The sequence below is a fragment of the Coregonus lavaretus genome, assembly GCF_964263955.1.
Source record: "Coregonus lavaretus genome assembly, chromosome: 6".
Lineage (NCBI taxonomy): Eukaryota > Metazoa > Chordata > Actinopteri > Salmoniformes > Salmonidae > Coregonus > Coregonus lavaretus.
The window spans coordinates 31,704,175-31,716,576 of NC_139993.1; the positions used below are offsets into that span (position 1 = coordinate 31,704,175).

A 12,402-nucleotide genomic window follows, 5' to 3' on the forward strand; every position below is an offset into this window, starting at 1 on the left:
TTATATTATCCAAACTGTTAATTTCATCCGATCCAGAAGCCTGAATCAACGTCAGTTTGACAGCCTTCTCAGAGAGAAAGACCACATCTATGGCCTGCCATACCACACTGAGGTAAGATGGTTAAGCCGAGGTGCTGTGCTGAGGCGTTTTTTTGATTTACGAGAAGAAATTGAACAGTTCATGGAAGAAAAGGGCAAACCAGTGTTAGAATTTCATTCCGCAGAATGGATGCAGGACCTTGCATTTATGGTGGATGTTACAGAGCACCTGAATAACTTGAACAAACAGCTGCAAGGGTGCAACAAAGTTGCCACGCAGTATTATGACAGCATACGTTCTTTCAAGTTGAAGCTGTCATTGTGGGAGACGCAACTCGCCGGTGGTGATGCAGCTCACTTCCCCTGTCTGAAAAATGTGTGTGCGACCCAACATGTGGCAGACATGAAGCGGTTCAAAGATAAAATAACGGGACTGTTAAGGGAGTTTGAGCGACGCTTTCAGATTTTTGGTGAACTGGAGAAAGACTTCAACGTTTTTTGTTTGCCATTAACCGTGAATCCCTCTGATCTGCCCGTCAGCATCCAACTTGAAATAATATACTTGCAGTATGACTCGGATTTGAAGGGCAAATTTGCCGCAGCTGGCTTGGACACATTTTATCAGAATCTCTTGCCAGGTTACCCCAACTTGACAGCCCTCGCTGCAAAACTGTTGTGCATGTTTGGAACCACATATCTTTGTGAGCAAGTTCTCTGTAATGAGCATAAATAAAACAAAGCTGCGCTCAAGGCTCACGCACAAGCACTTGAATCACATCCTGAAGTTGGCTGCCACTCAGGATGTGACGCCTGATATTGATGCGCTGGTGAAAGCTAAAAGATGCCAGGTATCAGGAGTCAAATAAACTATGCAACCCCACTTAAAGTGCTGCATGAGACACCCTGATATAGTTCTGTGATCTGTGATATACTTCTGTGAATCACTGAGGCATTGTGTGTTTGTGTGTTGTTTGTCCTCAGAATTTCAAATAGCTTGAGGTGTTTTATGATTAATAGTGATGTTGTGCTTTTGGACACACTGTCCTCAGGCTCCAGCTTTATGTTTATATGTTTTTATGTTGATGTGCTATTGTTTTTAATTGATTTTATTTTATTTGTATATTTAACCTATTCTTGACTCTGTGGTTCTTGCACTTGTTTGGGGAACAGGATTTCATTATTTGTATCTACATTTCTGCCTGAGAAATGACACCCTGATATAGTTCTGTGATCTGTGAAACAGTTCTGTGAATCACTGAGGCATTGTGTGTTTGTGTGTTCTTTTTCTTTAGAATTTTCAAATAAACTTGAGGTGTTTTATGATTAATAGTGATGTTGTGCTTGTACTATTTTGGACACACTGTCCTCAGGCTCCAGCTTTATGCTTTATGTTGATAGTATTAAAACAAAGAAAACAATCTGAAGTTTGTTGTTTTAAAGTTATATATACCATGATTTTACCGGTCCGGCCCACTTGGGAATACATTTTCCTCCATGTGGCCCCTGAGCTAAAATGAGTTTGACACCCCTGCTCTAGGATGTCGAATGTCTCCACAATGCGACGGCAGCTTCAGTCTCCACTTGGTCTTTCTTAACGAAATAATAAACACTCTCTTATATAAATAAAATCAGGATTTCCCTTAAAAAAACTCTGTAGGTATGGTTTTGTTCTCTCTTTATCGTTTCCTTTGGTCGTTTTTCCTTCACCAACCCCACTAACGTCTCTCCTCTCCCTTCTTTCAACCTTTCCCTCTCTTTTCTTTCCCAGCAACCAGTCCACTCTCCCATTGGCCACAACTTAACAAGTTACCTCATTGGTCAAAACTTTAACGAGATACGTGGGAAACTTAAACTTAAAAGTAAACCAACCTATTCACTTGTACATTTAAAAAAAAACATTGCTTCAAAAGAAAACCATTAATGACATTACAAATCAGGAGCTATTTGATCACCTTTTAAATCTAATACCAATGAATTATAACAAATAAACTCTATACTTGGTTTTAGCAAGGTATTACATAAAATAAAGTATTGTTTTTTCTCATTACAGAGCAACAAAGATGGGAAGGTCTTCTTGTTTGCGTGAGGCAACAGCTTTACTTGTGATAGGCATTCTGTGCTTGGTCATAATTTTTAGTAAAAAGGACATTCCTCCTGATGAACCCTCTGACCATGTCCACATAAACAGAATGGAATCAACCTATCAAAACAGACCTCAGAAACCAACCAGTGAGAGCGCAGGTGTTTTCACCTGGGGCCATTGTGAACGGAATGAGTCTGCGGCCAATGTGTCAGGGTTTTCCTCTCTGCCTGGTCACATCCAAGACTTCCTCTTCTATCGTCACTGCCGCCACTTCCCGATGCTGCTGGATGTACCTGATAAATGTGGAGGCCCTCACAAGTCTGCTGATGTCTTCCTTCTGCTTGTCATAAAAAGCTCACCTGTGAATTATGACCGCCGTGAGGTACTACGGAAAACCTGGGCCAAGGAGAGACTGCAAAATGGAATGTGGATCCGCAGGATATTTCTCTCTGGAACAACAGGCACAAGCTTTGAGAAGCGCAAACTAAACAAGCTTCTACGACTGGAGAACCGTGAGCATAATGATATCTTGCAGTGGGACTTCAACGACTCCTTCTTCAACCTCACCCTGAAGCAAATCTTGTTCTTAGAGTGGATGGATAAGAACTGCCGCCAGGCCAGATTTATCTTAAACGGTGACGATGATATCTTTGCCAACACAGATAACATGGTGGACTACCTTCACAGCCAGAAAAACAAAGATGGTGACAAGCACCTTTTTGCAGGTCATCTAATCCGCTATGTAGGACCCATTAGAGAGACAGGGAGCAAATACTATGTCCCAGTCCAGGTTCAAGAGTCAGACTCATATCCCCCTTACTGTGGTGGAGGGGGCTTCCTGCTCTCTGGATACACAGCTATAGTCATTTACAAAATGTCCCATACCATTCCCATTTTGCCAATTGACGATGTCTACATGGGAATGTGTTTGGAAAAGGCTGGTCTTAGGCCAGAGTCCCATTTTGGTGTCAGAACTGCTGGACTGCATGTCCCCTCCCAGAAAGTGGACGCTTACAACCCTTGTTATTACAGGGAAATCATTTTAGTACACAGATTTCTGCCCCATCAGATATATATTATGTGGCATGGAATCCATGAACCTAACTTGAAATGTGGGAATTTGCAAGGTTCACTATAACCCTTGAAATCAGTTGCCTGCTCAGGTTTATTTTTCCAGTCTTTTTTGATAAGCTAATACTGAGGTGTGATCTCTCAAAGCAGGTTTTATTCCTGCTGTATTCCTGCAGCTGTTTGGACAATGCCGGATCTATTGACATATGCCAGGTTACTGTGAAATTTGACAGCTGGCATTGTTATTAATGTAAATGATTGACAACACATTATTGATTTATAATTTTCCCCAAAAAAGGGGTAGACGTGTATACCTGTCACGATGCATCCCTTTTATTTATTATACTTTAAAGGGCAATTGATGTCCATTTTGTTTCACTCTTTCTTTCCACTGCCGTCTGCTTTTTTGTTTTTGACCTTTTATCTGAACACTTTGCCTAGTGTAAACCACAGTGCCTCTGGAAGACCTCACCACCCACTAAGCTCAGAACAAATCTGAAGATCAGATAGCAAACTGTTGTGGTTGACTGCAAAATAGCAATATGTTAGACAGGGCATTCTTTGTCTTTAGGCAGTCTCTGTTTGTTCTTTGTAAATGTTTTCTTGAAAATGTTCTCTTTTTAAATGAATAATCAGAGGATGAATACCTGTGTGTCTTTCTGGGAATCTAATGCTGACTGCATGTTTATAGAATATCATTTTATATCCATTTGTGTAACAATGTTGTTGCAAATTGCATGTGTGATTTATTTATTTTTAATCACACACTCACACTCTCACACACACACACACACACACTTTTCAGGCTACCTGATGAGCTTCCCTGGTGTTTTCCAGAACGTTCCAATTATGAAATGATGATGCATTTCAGTCACTTACTGATGCAAATACCCTATAAATTGTTACACCTTTCCCGTTTTTCAAGTCATTTGACATATTTTCTTATTAGCCTTATAAACATAGAAACAATGTTTAAAAATGCCATAACTGTTTCTGTAGCAATATACTTGATCTTAAACCACTATTGTTTGTTAGTGTCAGAGTAAAATGTCCTTTCGGTCATTTGTGTGGTATTAAAAAAGATCTGTCTAATGTCTCCAGTCATGTAAAACTACGTACAATTGCATGAAATAATTTGAAAAAAAGGCCATTCTTTCCCAGACCCACTAATAATAGATGCATGCAATGCTTTATTATAAAGGTGATTTTGGGGGGGTTTCCCGGTTCCCACTTCATTGATATTGCAATCTAACCATGTCAGAATCAGATTCTGAACATGGCCCTGGTGGGTAACGCCCAGCGCTAAGGACGAAGTGTATTTATAATTTACAGAGGGAGCCAAGGCAACTCCAAGACGTTCTGTCAATAGGACGGAGGGGGGGAAAGGTAAGAGACACCGTGCCGTGCATTGTAAATATGGAGATATGCTTTTCTATGGCAATGAATTAGTTGTATAAATTCACCATACTACAAATACATGTAGGTTACTATATTGGTTTGTTTGTAGGCATATCCTATATGAATATAATCACTAAAAAGTAATTATTTGTGCCAGTTCAATATTATTCATGCGAACAAACAAATAAACTGCTTTTGGATGATCCAATACAATTAGAATAAAGTCGTGCAGATCGATAGGCTAAGCTACCCAGAGAGAAGTTAAGGAACTATATGCATGCCTAACAGCGCAATACCTGCTAGTATAGAGGATATTTGTTTAATTACTGTGACAGAGGTAAATGTGGTTATTATAATAAATTGTTAGCCTATAAATTCACTGTTGGATAACATTTATTAAAATAGCCAATTACCACAGTCTGTGGTGCTGGTTTTATAACGGGCATACTTTCAGTTTGCACACGACTGACTGGGGGACACGCCTTTCCTCTTATTGTCAATAAATGAAAGAAATTCACCAACACTGGAACACTGTCACACTCAAATTGGTTAGTAGCTTAATATGTATATCTCATCATTGTAATTCTACAAGCACTTGAACAGTGGGTGTGTGGACATAGTTTGTCTGTCAACAGGGGCAGAGTGGGAATAGAAATCTGCTCTGGCATTTCTAACATACCGGCCCATTTCTTTCCTTGAAGCCCCCTCAACAGACACTTTTTTCCCTCAAGGCCCCCACACTGGCCCATTTTATTCCTTGAGGCCCCCATTACTAACCAGATAATTAAAATTTTAGACAGGCCCACTAAGATAAAAATGGACCAGCCCATATGACATTTGCCCGAAAAGCCAGATGGCCAGTCCACCCCTGTTTGTCAACATCTAGTCTTGGAAATCCCAGACCTTATGGGAAACAGCACTATGTAGGCCTATGCATTTATGCAGCACTGTGCATGTCAGAATATTGTTAATGTGGGAGGCAACCCGTCTTCCTAGGAAGACTAGTCAACATCCAGTATTTTCTGTACCCGCACCCCAAATGTAGTGCATTTGGTAAATTTCCTGGTGACACTATAATTTGTATTTGTATTTAATCTGTATGTAACCAGGAAGAAACCCATTGAGACACAGGGTCTATTTTGCAAGGGAGACCTGGCCAAGAAAGCAGCAGCAGTCAATGAACATACAAGTGACTTTTCATAGCAGGTTAGGAATGCATTTTTGCTAACCCTAACCCTATAACACTTTTCCTAACCTTTAGCTAATTCTCCTAACCTGCTACGTTAATTATCCTAACCTGCTGCATAAGTTCTGCTAACCTGCTCCGAAAAAGTCGTAGCTGTACCGAAAAAGTCGTAGCTGTATCGAAGTGGCGTGTTTTTAGGGAATCTCGGTTGTTTTGACAGTAACGAAGGTGGAACTGTGTTAGAGCTGTCAAATCCACAAGCGGCTCCTGGCATTAGGTCTATACCTAAAGCGGACATTGCCTTTGGCTGCATGGAGTCAAATTAAGAGAAATCCCATTCAACCTTGTTTACAAGTTTCAACACTTGAATGTGAGATGTAATGTAATCTACACCTCGATTAGGCTGACAGAAATCCTAATTATTTCGTTAAATTATTTTCAATTTGAGCGTCATTATTTATAGCCTACACGTTCTCGTGAATGGGACGGGTGTGGCTTTCTGTGACAATGATCAAGAGCAGCCGCTCACCGATTTGACAGCTCCAACGCAGTTAGGTTACACAAACTTCCGACACCGCCAAAATGTCAGCTATGTAGCTGTCGGCTATTGCCGGTTAACACTTGATCTGACTGAATCTAGGCCTAAGGGGCACAAGTACATCTAGGTGAAGCGTATTTTGCAGACTGTTCCATGCTTCCGGTGCACAATAGGAAAAGGCAGTCTTTCCTCACTCTGTAACAGCCCTGGGGACTTTTAGTAGCAACCACCTAGTAGACCGTGTCTAGTAATTACTAGTTGTTAAGGAGAGCAGGCTACCAAGGTAGAGGGGGAGTTTAGTTTACCCAGAAGGGCTTTGTAGATGAACCACAGAGAATGATAGAGGCCTCTAGTGGCCAAAAGGCTATTTTAGCATGGGCAGCACCATTGAGGGCTTCACACCATGCTTCCGCTATTTTAAAGTAGTCAACATAGTCAACTGGGTGGGGATTCCTATTGGTTGTAGCCTCAATGGCACTACCCATGCTGTCACAGACGCTATAATAGCACAGATATAAAGATGAGTCCTCTATTGATCTCTATGAGATGAACCACCATTTGATGCAAGGTGCAATGGTAGGTGAGCATTTATAACAAAACGCAAATATACATGATAAACAGTCTCTTTAACACAGAAGAGGCTGCATGCATATACAATAAGTCACCATAATCAATTACAGAAAGAAAAGTGTCTTGAACAAGCTTCTTTCTAGCCTCAAACGGGAAACCTTGTTACGCAAATAAAAACCCAACTATAAGCACCTTTCTGAAATTGCTCTATGGCATTGGCATTGTTAAGTAAAAAAGGTTATCTATTTTCCTTGATGGTTTTTCCAGTTGTTTGAGAAATTGCTCATTCACTTTGTGCAAAGCATGTCTTGATGAATGTCCAGAACTGTTGGCTTGTTCCACTTATTTTCACCAGACATGACACAGTTTGATGAGTTTCCACCCTATTGCCTTGCATTTCCATTACTGCAGTCCATTGATGCAATTGAGAAAACTACTACCTAATACTGATTTTACACTTGATCTCATTTTAGTTGGAATTTCATTATTGTCACACCCCTGCCTAACCCCCGAAGTACGTAATTGTCCAAAGGTTGAAATGATTTGAATCAATGGTACTCTTCTACATCATAGAGATAGATTGTATTGTTTTTATGGTTTACATTTTCAATGGTAATTTCAAAATGTCATTATGATAGCACAATACTGAATTAATGAAGATCTTGTGTTTTTATGGACAAATATGAATGACCCAAGCAAATTTCTTTATTTCAAATTGAATACTATTTTCCTCAGTAATGACTGTCTCAGTCATCTTATGCTTGTCATACTGTAGGAAGCACGTTGTTCAACAATTTTTCTGCAGACATATTTTGGGAATGCAACTGCAACTGAATTTTTCCACTTTACTAGTGAAATAGTCATTGAAATGATTAGCAATATCGAAAGGTTTTGTTATAAATTACCCATACATTTCAATGAACGATGGACATTAATTGGGTTTGACATAATTTATGGTACTCCAAAGTATTTTTCCAATGTGTGTTATGTTATTTATCTTGGTTTGGTAATATAATTTCTTATTTTTGTTAAGTTCAGTCACAAAATGTCTCAATTTACAGTATGTCAACCAATCAGCTGAGCAGAGGTTAATACTGTGTCATCTAAAATAGTTGTTCTTTGTACGGGGACAGTAAACACATCAGTGTGTCATACACATGTATTTATGGCTCATTTTAAAATAAAGTATTGTTTTTTCTCATTACAGAGCAACAAAGATGGGAAGGTCTTCTTGTTTGCGTGAGGCAACAGCTTTACTTGTGATAGGCATTCTGTGCTTGGTCATAATTTTTAGTAAAGAGGACATTCCTCCTGATGATCCCTCTAACCATGTCCACATAAACAGAATGGAATCAACCTATCAAAACAGACCTCAGAAACCAACCAGTGAGAGCGCAGGTGTTTTCACCTGGGGCCATTGTGAACGGAATGAGTCTGCGGCCAATGTGTCAGGGTTTTCCTCTCTGCCTGGTCACATCCAAGACTTCCTCTTCTATCGTCACTGCCGCCACTTCCCGATGCTGCTGGATGTACCTGATAAATGTGGAGGCCCTCACAAGTCTGCTGATGTCTTCCTTCTGCTTGTCATAAAAAGCTCACCTGTGAATTACGACCGCCGTGAGGTACTACGGAAAACCTGGGCCAAGGAGAGACTGCAAAATGGAATGTGGATCCGCAGGATATTTCTCTCTGGAACAACAGGCACAAGCTTTGAGAAGCGCAAACTAAACAAGCTTCTACGACTGGAGAACCGTGAGCATAATGATATCTTGCAGTGGGACTTCAACGACTCCTTCTTCAACCTCACCCTGAAGCAAATCTTGTTCTTAGAGTGGATGGATAAGAACTGCCGCCAGGCCAGATTTATCTTCAACGGTGACGATGATATCTTTGCCAACACAGATAACATGGTGGACTACCTTCACAGCCAGAAAAACAAAGATGGTGACAAGCACCTTTTTGCAGGTCATCTAATCCGCTATGTAGGACCCATTAGAGAGACAGGGAGCAAATACTATGTCCCAGTCCAGGTTCAAGAGTCAGACTCATATCCCCCTTACTGTGGTGGAGGGGGCTTCCTGCTCTCTGGATACACAGCTATAGTCATTTACAAAATGTCCCATACCATTCCCATTTTGCCAATTGACGATGTCTACATGGGAATGTGTTTGGAAAAGGCTGGTCTTAGGCCAGAGTCCCATTTTGGTGTCAGAACTGCTGGACTGCAAGTCCCCTCCCAGAAAGTGGATGCTTACAACCCTTGTTATTACAGGGAAATCATTTTAGTACACAGATTTCTGCCCCATCAGATATATATTATGTGGCATGGAATCCATGAACCTAACTTGAAATGTGGGAATTTGCAAGGTTCACTATAACCCTTGAAATCAGTTGCCTGCTCAGGTTTATTTTTCCAGTCTTTTTTGATAAGCTAATACTGAGGTGTGATCTCTCAAAGCAGGTTTTATTCCTGCTGTATTCCTGCAGCTGTTTGGACAATGCCGGATCTATTGACATATGCCAGGTTACTGTGAAATTTGACAGCTGGCATTGTTATTAATGTAAATGATTGACAACACATTATTGATTTATAATTTTCCCCAAAAAAGGGGTAGACGTGTATACCTGTCACGATGCATCCCTTTTATTTATTATACTTTAATGGGCAATTGATGTCCATTTTGTTTCACTCTTTCTTTCCACTGCCGTCTGCTTTTTTGTTTTTGACCTTTTATCTGAACACTTTGCCTAGTGTAAACCACAGTGCCTCTGGAAGACCTCACCACCCACTAAGCTCAGAACAAATCTGAAGATCAGATAGCAAACTGTTGTGGTTGACTGCAAAATAGCAATATGTTAGACAGGGCATTCTTTGTCTTTAGGCAGTCTCTGTTTGTTCTTTGTAAATGTTTTCTTGAAAATGTTCTCTTTTTAAATTAATAATCAGAGGATGAATACCTGTGTGTCTTTCTGTGAATCTAATGCTGACTGCATGTTTATAGAATATAATTGTATATCCATTTGTGTAACAATGTTGTTGCAAATTGCATGTGTGATTTATTTATTTTTAATCACACACTCACACTCTCTCACACACACACACACTTTTCAGGCTACTTGATGAGCTTCCCTGGTGTTTTCCAGAACTTTCCAATTATGAAATGATGATGCATTTCAGTCACTTACTGATGCAAATACCCATAAATTGTTACACCTTTCCCGTTTTTCAAGTCATTTGACATCTTTTCTTATTAGCCTTATAAACATAGAAACAATGTTTAAAAATGCCATAACTGTTTCTGTAGCAATATACTTGATCTTAAACCACTATTGTTTGTTAGTGTCAGAGTAAAATGTCATTTTGGTCATTTGTGTGGTATTAAAAAAGATCTGTCTAATGTCTCCAGTCATGTAAAACTACGTACAATTGCATGAAATAATTTTATAAAAAGGCCATTCTTTCCCAGACCCGCTAATAATAGATGCATGCAATGCTTTATTATAAAGGTGATTTTGGGGGGGTTTCCAGGTTCCCACTTCATTGATATTGCAATCTAACCATGTCAGAATCAGATCAGTGATTAAAAGAAGGTAGGCACAGTAGCACAATCATTAATTGATGCTGTTTTGAAAGGATACTAACTATTCAATGACAGTGGATTAGGGACGTATACAAATTAACATTTGAAACAGGTATTCAATACAATGCATCATAGTTTAAGCAAGTTTTCAACGCTATTGATAGAGGAATTATGATTATGACTAAAATTGTTAACCCCAATACTGATGATGACTGTGTGAACTGTGTTAGGGTTATCATTATAAACCCACTAACAGAGGGGGTGAGTTAGAAACTGCTGAGACAAACATTCCAGGATGAATGGGATTGAGAAACTGGTTAAAGGCCTCCTAAAGGTGGGGGGAGCAAAGTGCCTTTGTGTGAAGTGGTATAAAAGCTGTATATGTGTTTTTTGGCGTCAGAGCTCTCCATGATTAAACATACAGATCATTCTTGCTGGTTGTGGACCTTTGTTTAATTCATGATTAAACCAGAGCCTTACACCCTCTGGGAATTATTCAGAGCATTAAGTTTGATTAATTAGAGATAGAAATTCTCGTGACAAATGGTCCTTCGAGACGGATCTCAAAAATACGTCTTTGTCGTTCTGAGGACACCGAAAACCGTGCACGGGCGGATGATAGCATCCGTATAGAATAGACCTGGCCTTTGACGTTAAGGTTGTAAACAGGCCGGTGATGAACCTTATGAACGATAAAGACGTTGACGAGATCTGAAAAAGCATTTAAATCCCAACTGCAAGGATAAGGTCAGTAATTTTTATTCATAGTTTTGGTGAAATGATTTGAACTTGTATAAGAATAGTAATTATTGTGAAGGGCAGAGAATAGTTACCAAAATCTCATAAGCGAGAGTGGTATAAAGGAAGGAAGGGGGGTCCGAAAATGACTCTAGGTAATAGGCCTATACCAAAATAAACTAGTTAATATTGAGATTGTACGAGATACAGTCTTTACAATATAAACAGAAAGGGAGATAATTATCATCATGTGAGATAGATACATTAAACAAGTCAAGAGTCATAAACAACTGGGGATTTGCTCTAACTCTGTCTATTTCATGAAACTAGAGCAGTTACGACCTCTGGGTTACGGATAGTGTTAGCAAAAAATCGTATAAGGTTGTATACGTGTGAGACCTAATGATCCATCGAAATACGTGATAATTGTTTCAAGGAAGGGACTAAAATAGGTCGCGTGAGAAAAAAATGGTTGTCCCATCCGTTTCATGAAACTGGGGTCTTAAAAAACTCGGGGTTACTGGTTGAATAATTTAAATGGTTGATTACAAAAGCAGATCATAACATTTGCTCAAAAGTCACACCTAATAATAAGTCCCAAAGAAAATTTGGTTTTTGGTATTTGGTTTGGTGATGTTGAATGGAAGATTTGTAGCGTGGTTTGGGTTAAATAGAAAGACTCACTTATTCAACAGGAATAGGTGCAGGGAGAGAGAGTTTTTGTGTTGCCGAATGAGGTGAGAGCTAGGGTGGTTTTCATTTGGTGACGTCACTTGCTCTATGAACTGGAAGTAGTTGCTTTGAAAGGATCGCAGATTTTGTGGAGTGACTGGCAATGTATGTAGAGGGTCCCTGGTTCGAACCCAGGTAGGGACAGTGGGTAAAGCTTTCGCATTGGGGCTATGGACCTAGATTACTATGTGGATTGAGAAATGTGAAAGGTTGAATTAGATAGCTTAAGTAGAAGTATTCTAGAAAGGTCTATGAAAATATGTTACAAGTACTAATGACATGATTTCGTAAGAAGGAAGATGATTAGGGCAGGTCCCCGCGCCTCCTCCATTGTGTAGGAAGGGGTGGGGGGGTTAGGGTTATGATTTTTAAGTAATTAATTTGCATTTTATTGCATGACATAAGTATTTGATACATCAGAAAAGCAGAACTTAATATTTGGTACAGAAACCTTTGTTTGCAATTA

The 12,402-nt window shown here is 39.6% G+C and overlaps 2 protein-coding genes across 2 annotated transcripts; both read left to right on the forward strand.

The window, feature by feature from the left end:
* The first annotated feature begins 2,093 nt into the window (after window positions 1-2,093).
* LOC311130812 (N-acetyllactosaminide beta-1,3-N-acetylglucosaminyltransferase 3-like) lies at window positions 2,094-3,837 on the forward strand. The gene has a single exon (XM_084163610.1). The coding sequence runs from the start codon at window positions 2,100-2,102 to the stop codon at window positions 3,258-3,260; it is 1,161 nt and encodes a 386-aa protein (XP_084019736.1). The 5' UTR covers window positions 2,094-2,099; the 3' UTR covers window positions 3,261-3,837.
* A 4,259-nt stretch (window positions 3,838-8,096) lies between these two features.
* On the forward strand, window positions 8,097-10,537 carry LOC311131385 (N-acetyllactosaminide beta-1,3-N-acetylglucosaminyltransferase 3-like). The gene has a single exon (XM_084164346.1). It carries the CDS (start codon window positions 8,103-8,105, stop codon window positions 9,261-9,263), a length of 1,161 nt encoding a protein of 386 aa, XP_084020472.1. The 5' UTR covers window positions 8,097-8,102; the 3' UTR covers window positions 9,264-10,537.
* The last annotated feature ends 1,865 nt before the right edge of the window (window positions 10,538-12,402 follow it).

Bases quoted from the DNA above. Each gene is read 5' to 3' on its own strand.
- LOC311130812 (XM_084163610.1), top strand. From the start codon at position 2,100: ATGGGAAGGTCTTCTTGTTTGCGTGAGGCAACAGCTTTACTTGTGATA.
- LOC311131385 (XM_084164346.1), top strand. From the start codon at position 8,103: ATGGGAAGGTCTTCTTGTTTGCGTGAGGCAACAGCTTTACTTGTGATA.